This window comes from Gobio gobio (assembly GCF_949357685.1).
Source record: "Gobio gobio genome assembly, chromosome: 22".
NCBI lineage: Eukaryota > Metazoa > Chordata > Actinopteri > Cypriniformes > Gobionidae > Gobio > Gobio gobio.
The window spans coordinates 23,209,457-23,230,126 of record NC_137118.1 but is presented as its reverse complement, the minus strand read 5'-3'; the positions used below and the strand labels follow the sequence as shown (position 1 = coordinate 23,230,126).

Below are 20,670 nucleotides of genomic sequence, written 5' to 3'. Positions count from 1 at the left end.
AACAGCATTTCTGTTCTTTTAAACCCTGCAGAGAATCAGTGATGTAACAAATAACCTGAGACAATTTGACAGTATGTTGATGGAAGAACGTAGGGAAGCTGCTCAAATCCAGGCCTATACATGATTGACACATGTTCTAGAAAACTCTTGGCGGGATTGACAGTCAACAAATCTGAATACTAAAAACAGCAAATGCTTTAAGCGCTGCCTGTCTAATTATTTGTGCGAGAGTTTAGGACAGGCCCACTGGTGAATATTTTTGAGGAGATGTAATTAACCTATTAAAACTAATGAGCTGAATCAAATTCGACTGCGTAAACAGCACTCTCTTTTCCACAAGAACACATTAAGCCCAGAATCTTTTACCCAAATACTCTCTCTCATGTCATTCCATACTTTGATGCTGCTATTTATGCAAATGGCCAATTTTGGAAGAATCTCCAACTCTTTTTCCATACGATGACGGTTCATAGTATAAAATGACACAAATTAGTTTTACAGTAGATTGGTCTGACCCTCCAGAACCTCTGAAATCCCATTCACATTCAGTTAAAAAAATTATTGAATTTTGAAATATTCAGTGAAAAATTTGACTTTTGTTATCATGTATGGTGTAATTGATCACAAAGTGCTAATATGTGTTGTCCATATCAATGTTGGTGCAGAGGGAAACATTTTCAAGAAATAACAGCCTACATTTTGTACCTTTCCTCACACAAAACTAATGGAAGTGTGCTAGGTCATATGGACAACTTAAGTGGTGTCTTTATGGTTATTTTTTTTGTCATTTTGGCAGCTTGACACTACCATTCGATTTGTTTGTTTGATTTTGATTTCACTTCCACACTGAACACAAATGAACACAATGTCGTCATTCAGAAATGGCAGGAGTTAAAGATCATAAAATATGATTCACAGCTCAAGAGCGAATTAGCTGTCTGGCTCATAACAGCAGACACGCACAAAATAAAACAGCACTGTCTTCAGATTGCATAATGAATATAATAAAATTACTAGAGATTACAATCTGTATAAAGAACATGTAAGAATAATCTGTTCTCAGCCACCAATAACACTACATTCATTCTCTTCTCTTTTCTGAAATACTTTTCTTCAGACTTTACACAGGTTTTCAAAACAGCGCCACCACTCCCACTTTTGTGCAACAGCAGGGGCTTGGGTAAGCTTAAATCTAATTGGATGGCTTGTTGCATCGCGGGGTGACTGGTGTAAATAAAATCTTGCTTTGTTGCACCGCAATTTATTGTGCCCTTTATGAATAACTTAATAGGGATTTATTGTTTTGATTCTAGAGCGTCATCATTTGCGGTACTAAATCGCGATCAGTGTGAAAGGCCCTTAATTCTTTTCTGCTCACCAAAGCTGCATTTATTTGATCAAAAATACATTAAAAACTGTAATATATTGTGAACCATTATTACAATTTAAAATAACAGTTTTCTATGTGAATATATTGTAAAATCGAATGTATTCCTGTGATCAAAGCTGAATTTTCAGTGTCACATGATCCTTCAAAAATCATTCTAATATGATGAAACATTTCTGATTATTATCAATGTTGAAAACCATTTTCTTTTCTTTTCACCATTGTGTGATTTCTTTAAAATAAAAAAAAGTTTGTTGATCACAATGATATACACTATATTGCCAAAACTATTGGGACACCCCTCCAAATCATTGAATTCCAATCACTTCCATGGCCACAGGTGTATAAAATCAAGCACCTAAGTATGCAGTCTGCTTCTACAAACATTTGTGAAAGAATGGGATGCTCTCAGGAGCTCAGTGAATTCAAGCGTGGTACCGTGATAGGTTTCCACCTGTGCAATAAGTCCATTTGTGAAATTTCTTCACTACTAAATATTCCACGGTCAACTGTTAGTGGTATTATAACAAATTGGAAGCAATTGGGAACAACAGCAACTCAGCCACGAAGTGGTCGGCCACATAAAATCACAGAGCAGGGTCACGTAATGCTGAGGCACTTTCTGCAGAGTCATAGCTACAGACTTCCAAACTTTGTGTGGCCTTCAGATTAGCTCAAGAACAGTGAATAGAGAGCTTCATGGAATGGATTTTCATGGCCGAGCACCTGCTTCCAAGCTTTATATCACCAAGTGCAATGCAAAGCTTCGGATGCAGTGGTGTAGAGCACGCCGCCAGTGGAATCTAGAGCTGTGGAGACGTGTTCTCTGGAGTGACGAATCACACTTCTCTGTCTGGCAATCCGATGGATGAGTCTGGGTTTGGTGGTTGCCAGGAGAACGGTACTTGCCTGACTACATTGTGCCGAGTGTAAAGTTTGGTGGAGGGGAGATTATGGTGGGGGGTTGTTTTTCAGGGTTGGGCTTGAACCCCTTAGTTCCAGTGAAAGGAACTCTTAATTCTTCAGCATACCAATACATTTTGGACAATGTCATGCTCTGAACTTTGTGGGAATAGTTTGGGGATGGCCCCTTCTTGTTCCAACATGACTGCGCACCAGTGCACAAAGCAAGGCCCATAAAGACATGGATGAGCGAGTTTTGTGTGGAGGAACTTGACTGGCCTGACCTCAACCTGATAGAACACCTTTGGGATGAATTAGAGTGGAGACTGCGAGCCAGGCCTTCTCGTTCAACATCAGTGCCTGACCTCACAAATGCACTTCTAGAAGAATAGTCAAAAATTCCCATAAACACACTCCTAAATCTTGTGGAAAGCCTTCACAGAAGAGTTAAAGTGGTTATAGCTGCAAAGGGTGGGCCAACTCCCTATTACACCTCATGGATTAAGAATGGGATGTCATTAAAGTTCATGTGCATGTAAAGGCAGGCGTCCCAAAACTTTTGGCAAAATGGTGTATGTTGTCCCTTATATGTGAAAAAAAATGGTGTAAAGATTATTTTCTTTGTGTGTTCCATAGAAACAGCATTACAATTTGAAACAATATAAATAAACAATAACAGAATTTATGTTTACTTGTGAATTATTCCTCTAAGCATGTGAGCTTTCTTATCTTCTGAAGTCTGGTCACATTAGTTAGTTAGTAGGTCATGTCTCTTTGAAAATGTAATTGCTTGTGAGCTTCCTTTGATGTTTATTTTTATAAAAAAAAATCATTATGCAAATGCTCTATTTGAATTTTTTTTTACATTTGCAACCAGCAAGAGCTATTTCAACTACACAATTGACGTAAAACATTGAAAAGTTGATGTAGAAAATTAACAACTTCTGCCTCAATTGTGTCATCAGTAAGAAAACCGTATATATCCAGGTGTACTTTTGCATTTTAAATGGATGCAATCTTTAAATTCAGAAGAAAAAATATTATCAGTGATTATTATTATATAGATCTGCATAGTCCCATAAACTCAAAATGGGCCTCGTTTGATCATGCAGTGTCAAGCACGCTGCCACACTGTAAACTATTTTTACAGCACACATTCCGAAAATAGAGTGAAGCATCTCCTCATGTAATTGCTTTGATTCAGCGTTGAGCAGAATGATGAATCATGGTTCTCTGAAGTCGTTCATCATGTGCGTTTTAGCGTTGTGTCCCACTGAACCGCTGGTGTCGTAAGTTGGCTGACTGGTCGTGTTTATGATGCATACAGCCTGTTATGATTGATTCTGGTTGTCTGGAACAGCTGTAGTGTTTAGTTTTAGATTTGAGCTGCTCTGGCTGGAAGTGAAGCTGATGGGATGTGCTTGCTTATCTATAAAGCCTGGGACACCAAGCCGACGTCAAAGAACTAGCGGTGACGGAAGCTGTGTTGTCGCCTCTCGTCAGCTGCGTCTCGACCATAAAGTTGCGCATTGTACACACCAAAAGGACTAAAGGCGACTGTCAACTAGCATGTGCGTTCTGTGCCTTTGTGTGAGGAAATGTCTGTCTATATCAGTAAAAAAAGGGAACTAGGACTGCAGATACAAATCATAAACAAAGAGTCAGAGTTCTCTCTCTCATAGACAGCCCGACGCCAATTTACCATGCTGAATCGGCCCAAAATTTGACAGTATTTTACCCTAGCCACGCATTTGACATCGATACCATGGGGAAAAACTGCCATAGAGATATTTTTTATATCATCTAAAAATGTTGGTATATTAGGCTGCTGTCACTTTTTAGACCTGATGCACCAATCCATTATACTGTTACACATGCATGTTTACGTTCACTTAAAGCTGCACTATGTAACTTTTCCGTCCACTAGAGGTCGCTTATTCAAAACATAGGTGTAGTTTGACGCCAAGTTTGAGCGCAGAATCTTGGGACATGTGGTCTTAGCCTCACAGCTGGTGGAAAAGAATCGGGATAGGACTCGGGCAGAAATCATGTTCATGGATGCGATTATTAACGTTTCTGTAGTATGAAGCAGAAGCAGGAGCGATTGTTAATAAGAAGAGCGCAACACAAGCCTCGCAAGCAGCGGAACTTTTATTATGACATAGTCGCCGACGGGACTTTTATTATGCCACAGTCGCCGGCGCCATTTTTGCTTTTCTATAGTCATGAGTATGAGGTAACGCAGCTCTGTTTATCATATTAGATACATCTGAGTGTGTTGAAAATTGTTATGATGTCTGTGCATTCGCTCGGCGGCTGCCATGACACTTGTTGAACACTGCAGTAAGAGTAAAGCGTTTCAACAAAATAAAACAGGAAACCGAGGGGAACGCAGATATGACGCCATTGACAGGCGACTCCCTCACACGTCCCGTTAAAATGGCAATTTCTGCCATTTTTTACTGAAAATTTGTACATAGTGCACCTTTAAAACATACCTTACTTTAATGAATACTTGCCAAGACCTGCATTTTGGCATTATTTTGTGTTTATTTGACTGTTTAAACTCAATTTAGTACTGAGAAGCGGCTTTATGTGAGCAGACTTTGGGTTTGAGCACAAAATGTGCGTGAATGAGTAAAATTCTGCACATTACGTGCAATCCCATGCCGAAAAAACAAGCCCTGTAACACCAACAATATTCATCCGGAGCAAATTAAACGAGTGAGTAAAGGGACGTGGGTTTGTGTCAACTTGCTGTCAAAGAGATGAGAGAGCGAGTGAGAGAAAGCGCATCTATTCTGCATAAAATCAGTATTGGAAGATTTTCATATATTTCAGTATGAAAAATGTATATGCTATATATAAATCTGCCATTGTAGCTTGTAGGAGTGAATGTGTTACACGCCACTGCTGAAATCCACCAGTATTTGGCGGTTGTTAATGTCAAGCGCTGCAACCAGCGCTCAAAAACGGCCTTGCGGCCCTCCATCAGCTTGGTGTGTCCCGGCCTTAAGGGGTTATGAGGAATCCCTTTTATTTTGCATCTTTCTGAGGAAATGTGAGTGGTGCTTGCCCACTGCTTGGGTGTTCTGAGTGGTGTTTAGTGTGTTGCAAGGCGTTTGCTTGGGTCCTCTGGGTAGTTGTTGGGTAGCTTCTTGCTGGTCCAATCGATAGCCTATCCATAAGCAATTCTCATTAACAGTATGAGAAAATAAGTTTGAAAAGATATTGTGTTCCTAAAGGCACATTAAAGCGACTCAAACTTGTGTGGAGCAGCATTTACTTTGAACCGAGCCGCTATGAGAGGCTGCAGACACTGGCGGATCATGAGCTGCTCACGTGTAAATGAACACCGTGTCACACGGCCTTTGCGATTTGATAATCTCACTAAGATGTATCTCGATTCTGGTTTTATTTTGATTTAATTATGCAGTCCTTACACAAAAAAGATGCAAGTTGGATTCTAAGTAAATGTAAGTGTCATTTAGGGAATTACATCCGTCTCGTTTGTTCTCTTTCTTTCTTTTCCATTCACTATGGCAATACTTACATGCTTACTATTTCCGCAGGATGTATAATATGCACAATATGCAAATTGTCTATATTCATGGAATAAATATCCAGAACAACAGAACATACTGTGTAGAACTGTACTGTGTCCATGTGTTGTGTTTGAAATGGCCCCCTGTGCCCTCATTAACTATGCCCTAAATTACTGTTTAATAATTATTTGAAATGTAGCAAACTGCTCCAGTAGTAATGAATATATTTATCTTGAACTCTGCCATGGAAACTAGCATGTGTAAACCGTAAAGAAACAATTTAATAATCAATTTAAAAATAATTTATACCTGTGTGATATTACGCTGAACCAGTGTGGTTTGGAAAATGGATGGATGATTGATTCAGCTGCGGGCGCCATCTTTTGGCGAGACAAGGGGAAATTATTCAGCGCACGTCTCCACAGTCCATTATGGGTATTCTCTAGTCATTGAGCGTACATCAGTTGTACACTTGTTATTGTGGTGCATTGTGGGATTGAATGAGTGCACTCGATAAGGTCCACTGTGGTTTCAGACACCACTACAATTGGCTGTTCCCTCAATTAGTGCCCTATTTAAAGGGGTCATGAACTGGCTTTTTAAATAAAAAATGTATACTGTTGTCTGAGGTCAAGTTATGACGTTTGTGTGGTATTTACATTCAAAAACATCATAATGAATAAGTAATAGGCTATTTTCTGCCCTGGTTTTGGTTCTCTCAAGAAACGCTCGGTTTTTATGGGCTCTAAAGACTTGGAAGTAAACGTCCACGGCTAGGATTGGATAAGATTTGCATAATCAATGAGCTTCAACTACCCTGTTAGTTAGTACATTTGGGAATAGTTTTGAAAGCGTGTGGGGAAACGGCAACCGGAATGATTCGCTCGCAAAAGGTCTTTATCAAACAAACACATTGATTCATCTCTCATCCACCCGCGATCGATTGGAATGTTATTTTTTTATTACTTGGCCCGCCCGATCTGTGAATATAACCGTGAACCGTACACACACACACAAACAAACACACACACACGTGCGCCCTTCAAATATCAAGTCAAGAGAGAGAACAACGCACATCAAGAAAGGAATGTTATTTCACTATTTAAAGGGTAACTTCAGTGATTTAGCATTAGGCTTTGTATCAGTAGAAACCCGGTAGTATATTCAAATTATGGTACTTTCCCCCCTCATATCCCCCTGAGACGAGAGAATTATGCATTTTATTTCTGGAAAAATTCCTCCGATGACGCAAATATCGTCTTTTTGCGTCATCGGAGGATTTTTTGGCCAGAGGCTAAAACTACAGCCACTAGATTGAGCTGTTCCGCATGTTATCAACCTGACCATAGGGGAGAGATCTCACTCACAGCATGTAAGACACAGATGGCTTATCATATCATAACGACAATCATCATAACGCAGCACGGTGCAGAGTAAAGTGAGTGTTTCAACTTTTCAATGAATTCCTGTGATAGTTTAGCTTCCATATGGGATCTGAAAACGTGCCAGACTGGCGCTTAACGTTACCTCAGCTCTTTGTGATGAAGGAAATCTGACACTACTGAGGAAATCTGACACTGCTGTGTCTGTGACGTGACTTTCGTTCGGCTCACTCACACTTTATTGAAAAGACACGTTCAGTTTTTAATTGTAGTGTTTATTCTCTAACTGAACAAAATTATTGTATTACTATGAAGATCAAAACGACGGTGTATGGAGTGGCCTCGTAGGGCAGCGAAGCAAGTGCATTCTGGGAGTTGTTGTCTTTCATCCACATGAGACAAAAATACATTTTCTGTCTTTTCTCAGTCTAGAAGGCACCAAATTCAAAAATAATTTCACATTTCTACTGCATAAATGACCCAGTTTAAATACAAAGCTTAATGCTAAATCACTGAAGTTACCCTTTAAGATAGCCTGTCGGCAGGCCGGGCTTACGTTTTGGTAGCCCGTCTGAAAAACACATAACCCCGGGATGTTGGGCTTTGCGAGCACTGGCCCATACATGTCCAAGTCTGATCCTGAATCGCAATGAACCAACAACACCACAAATAAAGGATTCTTCAGCTTTTGACAGCGTGCTAAGGTATGTTCAGTTAGACAAGTACACATAAGCAATACGATCTGTAACAATGCAATACTATCACATATAAAAAACATGTTTTACTCACATAAGTGTGTTCCACCATTCCTGTCGGATCCAATATAGAAGGCACAGCATTGTGTTTTAATCTCAATATGTTTGCAAATCCAGTCTCGACCTGTGTCTTGATTGCAAACGATTCTGCGGAAATGTCTTGCGCACGTGAGCTGGAAATTCATTAAAAATAAAGTTCAACCACTCATTCCTAATATTAGAACCCAAAGGAAGCTTATGCAGGGACTGTGTTCTTCCACAACCAGGCACAGCGCAATATATTACTCTCTTCGGCATGTTTATTGCTCGGTAGTGCAATCCGTTTAGCTCCACGAGTCGGTGGGCGGGGCTACATAAGCAGACGTACATATTTATCTGTTGAGACGGCGTTTCAGCATAAGATGACGTCAAGGGTCGATATATTCTGAGATAGAGCGTTTTCTGGGCCTGGTGTCAATAAAAGCTTTTCTTTGACTAACAAGGAAGTTTTCAGTTCCGAAACTTACAGGATATTCTTATCACAATGAACTTTAATATATCAAAGGCTCAAGGGAAAGTTGATTTCTCAATTCATCACCCCTTTACAGGTATAGGGGGCGATTTAAGGGTATAGGGACACAGCCCTGGTGAATGAGCTATAAATAATTACACATTTTAGTATGTCTTTTTTATTAATTAAAGAATTTGACCCGATCAAATAAAAATGTTAAACAAGTTTTTCACTCACAGACAATGAGGTTATGTGTCAAAATTTTAGCATAGTAGTTTGCAATGCCTACTACTTCTATTATTAGAATGGTAGGCAGTATGCAATGATTTCAGATCAGTATGTAGTAAGCCCTTTTCTCTCTCTGCACACACATTATGTTGGTCTTGTCCATGTTGTTCTCTTTTGTAGTCACACACTGCCCTCTGTAGGAGAGCTGAGGCAGTGTGTGGCGTTCTGTCTTGTTTTGTGTCATGCTGATTATTGCATTGTGTGTTGGGAAATGATCAAGAGATCTCAAGGACCAAGCTGTAATTAGTGTATCCAGCATAAAATCACTTTAACAGAAGAACAGATTTGGTCTCAATCATCATCCCTTTACCCATTAAAGATGTGATGAGTGTGTTAGCATGAGATACTGAGGACTTTACTAAAAATGTTCTTAATTTTACAGCTGGTGTTCTTTTTCTATGATGTACATTAACTTATAACGCTTTGTTTTTGTCTCATTACTCTTGAAAAAGTGTGCTTAATTGTATTGAATAGGCACTTGTAGTGTACTTTAGATCTTAACTTAACTAAATCTTACATAAAAAAACTGTACTTGCAGATAAGTATAGTATTAATGAAATACAAGGCCACTTAAGTGCACTTTCATGACTTGTTTAAAAAAAATAAATAAAAAAAAAATAAAATGCACTTAAAGGGTTAGTTCACCCAAAAAGGCCTTCCAAACCCGTAAGACCTTCGTTCATCTTCTGAACACCAATTAAGAAGTATTTTGATGAAATCCTAGAGCTCTCTGACCCCTCCATAGACCACAATATAATGAACACTTTTAAGGTCCAAAAATAGTAAAAACATCATTAAAATAGTCAATTTGACTACAGTGGTTCAACTTTAAATTTATGAAGCAATGAGAATAACTTTTTTGTTTGTTTGTTTTGTTTTTGGGTCAACTGACCCTTTAAGTGCACTTTGTAGTTTTAAAATTTTATTTTAACACATTTTAAACCATGTTTTAATTATCTTTTGTCGTACTTATACCCATCAAGCTCACCAAGGTCTAGATTGAGACATTTTAGTGCACAGGGTATTGGTTTCAGTACAAGAAGTTATGTTAAAATAAAATACGAATCTCTCACACAATAATATTTTATTTTATTTTAAATGACAAAAGCATTTAAATTAAGATATACATCATTAAGTGCAAGAAGTCTGGCTGTGCTTAATGGGTATATGTTTGTACCCTTTAAACACGCCCCTGTTGCCATTAAGCTCACAACATGTTTAAAGAATACATTTATAAAGATTAACTTGAAGTGACAACCATCAGTTAATATTTCAAGTCTGTTTATGAAGTATTTACATAGACGTTAGGGATGTGACGGTGAGGAAATTTTCCCACCGGTTAATTGATGTGTGACAACACTGGTAATACCGGTATCACCGGCGGAGGCTTTTAAATCACTAATTCTATCTAACCGAAAGTAACATGCACACGACCGCTCTGAACTGAAAACGTGTGCCAGTGCGCACACACCGTGAATGACCGCTCGTCTGTAAATGCACGCTCTGTGAGGCCATGGGTGAGTCTCAATCAGTTCCCTAGTTCAGTAGTCAGGGCACTGATCAAGCATTGATCAGTCTATGATTGAGATGCACGCCATGGATGAATAACAGTTCGTCCGTAAAGCCTTGTTTATACTCGACGCGCCAGCACGAGCGCGAGGGTGCGCGCGGCAAAAATAAATGCGCGCAGTCAGCGAAGCGCGGAGGCTCGCACAGCGGAGCCAGGCGAAAGTAAACAATGCACGCTCTGTGCGGCAGTGCACATTTTACTTTCGGTTTTGAATTAGCGCCAATTTGGCTGCGGGTTGCTTGAATGTGGGTTCATTAGCCTATTATTTTTAATGAAAAACACAACAACAAAACAAATGACAAACTCCCTTAAATAGGCGCTTTTACGTTTCGCTTTGAAACCAAATCTTCCGCGATCATCTCAGTCAGCTCCTCACTCTTAAATCTGATGAATGACTCCTGCTGCTGCCGAGACTCACGGTCGGATCCTGCTTTATTAAGCAGATACGTTCAGTTTTTATTTGTATTGTCTGTTCTCTAACTGAACTAAATTATTTTATTACTATTAAAAAAACAAAAAGACGGTGGGCGGTGCCACGGTGGGCAAGTGATGTAACCGGTGTTGAGTCTGGACACCGGTAACACCGGCAACACCGACTATCATAGCAAGCCTAATAGACGTTCAATGTGGATGAGCTTAAAGGGAGCACACTGAGCTTTATTGGAACAGCAAACTTTTATGTATTAATAAATATTCAATTAAATTTAAAAGGACAATTTTGCTAAATAAATTATCTAGGTCATGTATTAAGTTCAAAACTATCCCACATCCACTTTCCAGGTTATAATATGCAAAAGTCTAAATGTTAATCTCTTAATTTTGCAGTAAGAAGTTATACTTATCTAAAATAAAGGCTTAGAAAAAAAAAAAAAAATCACATTTAAGGGGCTCCTCTTTTGGTGAAAGTTTTCAGACAGCTTTCAAAATGGCCGTCAGACAGTGTGAACACATAGATACCCATATCTCAGTGTGCAATGGTCTGAGGTACATTTACCCTACATACTTAAGCACATGTAAATAACTTTTTTTTTTACTTTATTTGATATTACAATAAAAGTTAATGTTTAAAAATGACCAAATTAAAACTTCATCATCACAAATTATACATTTAAAATCATAACATACACATAAATGCATGCCAGTACATTCAGCAGTAACTTTAACCATATCTCAAAGATAGCAGAAGTAATAATTATGAAATTACATATGTACTCAAGACCTACTTAAGTCTAAAATTCAGCTAATTGCATGTAATATAAATTTAAACTATAATACATTAATTGCAGTAAAGTGTCTGAAATGAATTTAAGTGTTTTCTTTTAAGGTACATTTTTTGCAAGGGTATTGCTTAGTCTTTGCCAATGAATTGTCATTATTAATTACTAAATATGTTAATACAATACATAATGGAATAGGTTATAGCCTATTCTCATTGGCCAAGTGATGCTGACATTATTATGGTCTGTGACACTGGTTCAGGTTCTGTGTAAAGAACAATTATTTGTGACTGCATGTAGTTCAAGTTGGAAAAGCAATCCAGTTCCTACTTTAAGTGAATCTTAGTTCCCAGGACATCCACAAGATGGATGAAAATGCTGATTCTGTAAAAAGAGGGTAGACGTGAAAATGTGACAAAATTAAAACACGTTTATTCTGTTGTCGCACAAAAAACAAACAAAAAATCCCTTATAGGAGCCAATGGTTCTTTTTTTTTTTGTCATCTGGGGCTCTGGAATGACATCTTTGCAAATCAGTAGGAAATGAAAAGAAATTAAACAGTTCCAAAATAGTCCTCAGAGTCCTCAGGCCCTAAAATTAGACCATCTTAGAAATGTTAAAACTCAGTCCATAAGAGTGACGGATATTATTTATTTGTAGGGCAACCTCTCCTTCTGTCATATGAAAGCCTGTTTAAGAAGCTCTAGGGAGAGATCTTGATGTTGTTTGTAGTGCAGTGTTTTTCTGGATTTTCATCTTCATGGGCTTTGCTCAGAGCCCTTTGTTGTAAAGCGCTTTTTAAGTGAACTGTGTTCAGTCCTTAGGGTTTGTAAGTAAAAAGCTTTCATGTTCTCGGAAATACTTTATTACCCACATGTACATTCTGTGCATTCACAGGGCAATAATTCAACATATATTTTAAACAAATTGCTAATTATTGTGAATTATTTAATAGAAAGCATACAAAATGTAATATAGCAGTGCGTCAATCAGTGTGTTAAAAACAAAGGACAGTATAAAAAAAAACTGGTATAAAAACGAATAGTTTTGAACTGAATTAGCTACGTTTAAACCATTGTACAGTAGCCAATATAAACAGTTTTGTAACTGCACATAAGTTGAATACATTGAAAATGCACAACACTCATGGCTATTTTACATTTTGCAAATTGATGGCTAATTCGTATGATCTTGTATAATCTAATGTTTAAGCCCCACTGATGATCAGGTTTAGGGGTGGACCTTCATGCATACTTTTTCTAAAAGGTACTTTTTCCACCCATAAAATAGTTATGTTTTGACATGGAATCAGGTTGAAATGCACCCAAGTTACAACATCGCTACTCCACTGTAAATGATTAAACTTAGTTTTGTGATGTGGCTAAAGGCTAGATGTCATTTCCTGACTTTAACACTGATTTTACACCAGATTTGCATTAAGGCCGAATGGAAATCAAGCGCAAGGCACAAAGCTTAAGAAATAGAGATGGTAAACAAACACTTGAATTGGTGCTCCACAAACCACTCGTATTAAAAACTAAAGCCAAAATGTCTCGATCGCCCCCAGGGGGTTGGTCCCAGTATAGGTCATAACCTCCGCCCCTCCATGTTTTCTAATGGACCAGAGACAAGCTAATCAATCAAATTACACTTCATATAATTTTTTCCCAAAGTTGGTTTCTGTCATTTTAGGCAGTAAATCATGCTGATTTATTTTCAAATGTTCGTTTTTTTAAATAAGTTTGGTTTTAGCTAGTTATTTGATGCTATAAAAACGGGGATGTGACGTCATGATTTGACAGCTTCTATGAGTGAAGTCGTCACTGAGGCACCAACTGACTTTTTTCCGGATTTTTGGGAGGAGATTGGAGCTTTAGCTTTAATTTCAACATTTCTATAACTGTTTATTTCACACCAACATAATGAATTATTCTGCATTTGCAAGAGTGTGGGCGGGCTTTTGATATTGCGGCTCTACTTCCTGGTCTCTACCGTGCAGACTTGGTCCCAAATCTGCACAAGATGTCAGCGCCATATTCGGACCTCCGGCGGCTTCACTTTTCTTCAGTGGAAGAAAATGAAGTTGCGTCGTCCATATTTTTTTACGGTCTACGGTGCTCCACAATGGCAGAAAAGCCTTAACTAACAACACTGGCGACATAACAAAAAATTTCGCTAACACTAGCTAGCTATTCAGATTTGTTACATAGTAATGGTGGGAAGCTAGTTAAAGGCACAATATGTACGATTTTTAGAATAAATTATCCAAAAACCACTATAGAAAATATTATTCAGTTTGTTGCATCATCCCAAACGTTTAAATCCAGATAAATCATCTATTTTAACCAGAGTTAGGGACCTTTTTCTTTGTGTCGCATGATAATGACGTCATACCCTCAAATTCCAGTTTTACTTTCGTAGAAACCATAGAAACTACAAAGACTAATGGTGTGAGCCTACACTGGTCTCACGGTTCGGTTCGATTACGATTATCATGTCATCGGTGCGGTTCAATTCGATATCACGATGCATCACAATGCATGCAATGCATCCTCATGTTTAACATTTTGTCAGTCAGTTATATGAACTGAACCTTTAATTTTACCTGCTCAAAGAAAACACGCTTCTTGAATGTATCAAACATCAAACAAAACTCAAGTCTCGGCACAGAAGACAACAGGAGCATTTAGAACAAATACAAAAAAGTAAAAACTAAAAGCCACTTCAGAAGGTGGTCTGGGTCGCATTCCAGATGAAACTGAACAGGTCTAAATGCATCTGGTTGTTGAAATGGCATATGTAAATTTTACTCCTCCCAACAATGCTAACGAATAAACATGTGAGTGTTATGGGATATATGACGTTATGGGATATATGACATGTTATAGCAAGATATGACCGCGCTATGCAGCACGCGCAGCAGAGCAAAGTTATCTCTTCATCAAGCCAACGCACCAAATTAAACTGAAAGTAAGTCGCAGGTGCTCAACACGATCATATTCATTAAAGCTACACTGTGTAACTTTTTTAGTTTATTCTTAGCTAAAAACACTTAGTTCTTTCAAAAATATATGTGCTCATTAATTTATATTTACTTCTTTCAAGTAATAAAGTATTCTCGTAAGTTTATAATATGCCATTGAAAATACATACGGGTAAGGGGTTCGAATGCGGGTCGCCATGTTGCCCCTCCATCTTGAAAGTACATTAGCCAAAGAGGGACATACCCATAAATTCAAGCTTCGCCTTTCGCGTTTTAACACTCGATGGCACCATGTCGAATGTGGACGAGGTCGAACTGGAAGCCATGTTAATCTTGGACTAAATCGGCCACCGTAGGAGTTAAAGCGAAATCGGAATTGAGAAGAACAGAAACTAAAATTCACTGGATGGTCATATACATTTTCACCACTAGATGGGGGAAAATATCACACAGTGTAGCTTTAAAAGTAAAGAAACTGAATGATCTTACCAGTGCTGTTGCCGCGCTCTCTCCTATTGCGGTCTTTGATTTTGAAATGAGCTGATGATCACTAAAATGCAGCTCATATCTGTTGTTTTCGGTGACATGAACTCCATTAAATCTACATATACTGTAGTGTGGGAAATGAACATCGAATTTATATCCATTTTGCGGAGATACGTTTATGTGCCCAAGTGCAAATTAAATAATTTTGATAAATCAGATGGCTTTGATTTACACACAGCGCTTGTGTTTTCCAGGCCGTGCTTTCCAGGTTGCTCATAAAAGCCGAAATGTGCCCAGATGTCGAATTTAAAGTAGTTGGAGCATTCTAATTGCTCGCACTCGCGTCTCGCCTCCCTCTGCCATTGTATGCTACCGCGACAAAGCACGTACGCGACAAATGACAGCAGAAAAGAATCAGTATATTATAATCGGTTATGGTCTATTACTGAACCGATACCGTATCGTCCTCGTCTGCATCACAATGCATCGTTGAAACGATTAATTTCGACACCCCTAACAAAGACACGTTAATGTATTGTTTGTTTTATGAGCAAGTGTTTGGATACATTCATCGACAGAAAACGAATCATTGTTATATAGCTCAACACAGTTATTCTTATTGTTTGAATCGCTTGTTTTCTTGATTTACCACAAGTACCATGTTTTACCATACCTCAGAGACGACACTATTTTGTCAAGTGGCTAACCTGGCATAATCAGAGAGAGCTTATTCCATCATACAATACATTTTAAAATGAATTGCATGTCATTTAGTCATCCAGCTTTTATTAATATGATATTCTAATATAGATCTAGATTACTGCAGTGTGTAACAATACTCATACCAGCCACAGAGCGAATGCAGTAACGTCATAACATAACTTTCAGCACACTCAAATGTATTTAGTATGATTGTTTTAACCATGTAAAACAGCACTGTGTTGGCGCAGGTCTCTCTCATTAGCATTCGCTCCCACAGCTCTTGCCCTGCCCTGCTTCATACCACCATAACTTTAATACAACTTGAATACATTCGCTCATTCATGAACATGATTTCTGCCAGAGTCCGTCTGATTCATTCCACAACTCCCATGATTCCACGCTCATTCAAAGCATCATCAAGCTACATCTCTGTTATAAATAAGCGAACTAATACCATCACCCCAGTACTTTTTTTGTAAGGCTGTATATTCCAGTGAAGTATTAATATTGTACTTATCCTGGATAAACCTTGGCTGTGTCTGAAATTACCCCTTATACGCTTAAATAGGGCACTACATGGGCGTCACTAGGCCCATTTTAGGGGGGCTTCAGCCCCCCTAAACTTCTGCCCAGCCCCCCTAAAAAATTTGTGATTAACCTTTATAACATATTAAACTGGTGGGAGGCTTCGGCTTCATCCCGTCTATTAATCTGCATTAATCAGCGTGTTCTTTAATCCGCCAAAAAATATTTGAGAAAACCAATCAAATCAGAGTAGGCTGGCTTTATGTACGAACAGAATCTGCTGAGGCTGAGCGCGAATTTTAGCTGCACGATTTGACGTCAAGTACGAGATATGTAGCTAAACTAAAGCTGCTTCTTTAAGTCAGAAATGTTAAACACATGACAAAACTATTCAGGCAAATCAATAAACTTGTGTCTAATTTCGCCATTTTGAATTGAAATAGGCTTATGTCATTTAAATAATATAATTAACAAACAAGAAATATAAAAAAAAGCCATTTTCTTCAGATTGGGCATAGTATGTGTAGTAATGATGTATAATAGGAATGAATGTGTGCCTATTGTAAATGAATAATTCCATTTGTAGCTTTCAGTAAATAAAAAAGCTCAGTTTTTTTCAGCCTGTATAGGGCATAATATTAGTAATGAATTTGTGCATATTGTGAATTAATTTAATAAATTTAGTTACATTTCCTGGTAGCCTTCAGTAAATTAACATGTATTATGAAAATGATTAAAAAACATAAATAGCCGTTAAACATATGTTTAGTCTTCACTGATGAACTTTATCAGTCATATCTGCTCACTGACATGGTTTTCAAGCTATTGTTATCTAATTTTTGTCATTCAGAATATCATAAAATGCACATATGTAGATCATGGAAATCAAAATTTTCTCAGGGGAGCAAGCCCCCCAAACCCCACTAACTACCTCACATTTGGGATCTCAGTGATTATAAACCTGCCTACATTGTTATGATTAAGGGATGTACAATATGGTCATGCAGAATAAGGCACTAATATTTACTTTATAAGTAATAATAAACAGCCAATATCCTAATATGCATACTAATAAGCTACTAGTTACTAGTGAGAATGCCCTAAACTAAAGTGTATACCCTCACTCGGGGCTGAGCCCCCTAAAATGAAAATCCTAGAATCGCCCCTGGGGCACTATTGAGGGACACTATGTGTCTGAAACCATAGTGGACCTTATCGAGTGCACTCGTTCAATCCCATAATACACCACAATAATGAGTGTTCAACTGATGTACTCATAATGCACTGTGACGTCACGCCGAATGAATTCCCATGTCTTGACAGAAGATGGCGCCCGCAGCTGAATCATCCATACATTTTCCAAACTGCTGGTCCAATGTGGGTAATATCATACAAATATAGATTCCTTTTTAATTGATTAATGCATTGTTTAATTTCAAGAGAAAAGTTTTCATGACTACTGGAGCTGCGAGTTTGCTAAGTTTCAAATTCTTATAAAACCGCAAGCAGAAACTATGCTAAAGCGGCAACCCTTCCGAATTCGCTCTCTTTTTCATTCACTCCTTCAAGTGGACTATGTTAGTGCACTAATAATGTAGGGAATAGTGAATGAGGGTATAGGGGGCGATTTCAAGCACAGCTATTATATTCCACCTATAGTTTGGGGCTGATTTTTTTTTTTTAATTCAGCTACTGAACAAAGTGTGTCAGTGGATAGCGACTGTAATTGGGCTAGACGTGCTTACCCTTTGGCTCTGTATGATGCCCTTTATATTACCATTTAAGTCAAGCATGAGGAATCATGGTACGTTGGCTCATGAAATCTAATGAGGTGCTGACTCAGTACATTGCTGCAGGGTTCAGTTGTATGAGAGGTGCAGTAAGACAACATTCAACCTGCTTATGCTCTTCTGTCCTGATATGACTTCTGATGTGGTGGTGGTGTGGCCTATAATTCGATTTAAAGGTTGGTGCTGTTGCCTAGTGGTTAAAACTCTGTAAACATCTGTGACGTGCAACAATTTCATGCACTTGCCGGGGAGGACTATGGGGCAGCATTGAGCCGGAATAACATTGAAAAACACAATTTGGACACTGTTTTGCAGTAAAGAGTTGTGTACTTAAATCCCATCTTTCAACTTAAATAGTTTTTTTAGACCTTTGTTCTGAAACTGGGACTTAAAGAGAAATAAAATGAAACAAACTAAAGAAGATAAAGTGTCAGGTTTCAAAACTAACGCTCCAAATGAGCCAGGTTTGAAAATTAAGGCTTGGTTGAAAATAATGATTTCTCATTTTGATGAACCGATGTCGAGAATCGTATATATTTTCTATGCTGTTTACCTGAACGTAATTGCATCTTTGATCCTTCCTTTACACCGCAACCCACCCATAAACCTAGTAGCCATACCACTAAACCTGTCCTAACCATACCTGTATCCCACCTCAGTAACAGCAAAAGTGTTTGGCAATACCTTAAATAGTTCACCCGAAAATAAAAATGCTGTCATTATTTACTCACCCAAGTTTCTCTAGAGCTGAGTTTCTTTGTTCTGTTGAACACAAAAGATCTTTTGAAGAATGCCAAACAGTTGTTGGCCCCCATTGACTTGACTTTTATTTGGTAACACTTTATTTTAAGGTAACATACAGTAGGTACACACCACTACATTTACTAACTATAGTATTAACAGTAAATTATGCATAATTACAAGTAACTAACCCCAAACCAAACCCTAATCCTACCGTAACTCTATAGTAAGTAGGCTACTCATTTGAGTAAACGCAATAAAGATCTTCATCTTAAAGGTGCACTGTGTAAATTTTAGCGACATCGAGCCCTCCCTTTCGAAGCACATAAAGAAGCTACGGTGGCCGACACAGGACAAAGATGACGTAGTTTGAGACAGCAGAGTTTGTCCGTTTAGGGCTACTAAAAACATGGCGGTGCAAAATGGTGACTTCACTGTATGGGGAACCGTGGTGTATGTAGATAGAAATGGCTCATTCTAAGGTAATACAAACAATTCATTATGTAAGCTCTTTATACACCACTGAAAACATATAGTTATGTATATAGCATTTCTGTCAATAGATCCTTATAAATACTACATACTGCACCTTTAAAGTGTAACCATTTTTTTCAAACTATAGAAGTAAATGGGGGCCAGCAACTGACCCAAACTTTTGATCAGTAGTGTAGGTTGTATACTATATCACTTTAAGCTAACTGTGCCTTCAGCTGTACTCTCTGCAAGGCTGCCTCACGTTTCACGAAATGCCCTTCATGTATCCCTGCTGGAAATGAACGAGGATACAAATATGATTTACAAGTGGGCCTAATGCAAACAGAAAAACAGATGGACACAGCTGCTTACAAGAGGCTTTCTGAGCTGAGATGAGACACATTTTTGAGAAGTGTTGGTGAAATGGTGAAAGATCTCGACAGATACTTCTGTTAAGTTTGTTTATTTATGTTGTCTTTCCAGTTGGTCATCATGGCCGGGACGGTGCTGCTGGCGTACTACTTTGAATGCACAGACACGTTTGGGATCCATATCCAGGGTTTCTTCTGTAATGACGCTGACCTGATGAAGCCATACCCCGGGCCGGAGGAGAGTGGCTTCATCCCTCCTCTCATCCTGTACTGCGTGGTGGCAGCTGCGCCTACAGCCATTGTGAGTAGAGGTGGATCAAGATGGTCCAAACTAGTAAACTGACTAGTTGTTGTTTTTTTGTTACATTTTGGTTTTTAGTTTCTGGTGATTTAATCATTGTGAGTAGCAATGGGCCAAGATGGTCAACTAGTTGTCTAAACTAGTTAACTGACTAGTTAATTACTGAGATCAATAGGGCTGCTAGATTATGACAATCATAATCACGATTATTTTGCTCAACATTGAAATCACGATTATTTTAACCCTATTATAGGTGGGTGATATGATTAAAGTCTTATTTCATGATATGAGTAATTTTAAATGTCAGTGAAATTTCACAATTATCAATACTTTAGCAAAAACTAGTAAAAGTCCTCAAAACAGTTACGGAAGACAAGTTAACGGTTAACAAGTTAACAGACTAGTTAATTACTGAGGTCAAGTTGTTTTAGATTTTTTGATAGCACTTTATTTACAGTCCTGTTCCCCATGTACATACTATGTCCTTATTATAGTTATTACAATAACTAGGTACTAACCCTGAACCTACCTCTAAACCTAACCTTAACCCATGTAGGTAAGTACACTGTAAGTACACGTACTGTAAAATAAAGTGTAACTGTTTTTTTATGTTTTGATTTTTAGTTTCTGGTGATTTAATCATTGTGAGTAGCAATGGGTCAAGATGGTCCAAACTAGTTTATGGACTAGTTAATACCAGTTCATTTTTACATTTTAGTATTTAGCTTCTGGTGATTTTTAATCAGCAGACATTTTACT

General features: G+C 38.1%; 1 protein-coding gene across 1 annotated transcript in view; it reads left to right on the top strand.

Moving 5' to 3' along the window:
- plppr1 (phospholipid phosphatase related 1) overlaps positions 1-20,670 on the top strand; it is a 94,717-nt gene that overhangs the window by 51,213 nt on the left and 22,834 nt on the right. Inside the window, exon 3 of the mRNA XM_079804486.1 lies at positions 19,723-19,911. Coding sequence (XP_079660612.1) covers positions 19,723-19,911 — 189 coding nt within the window. The remainder of the gene's footprint in view (positions 1-19,722; positions 19,912-20,670) is intronic.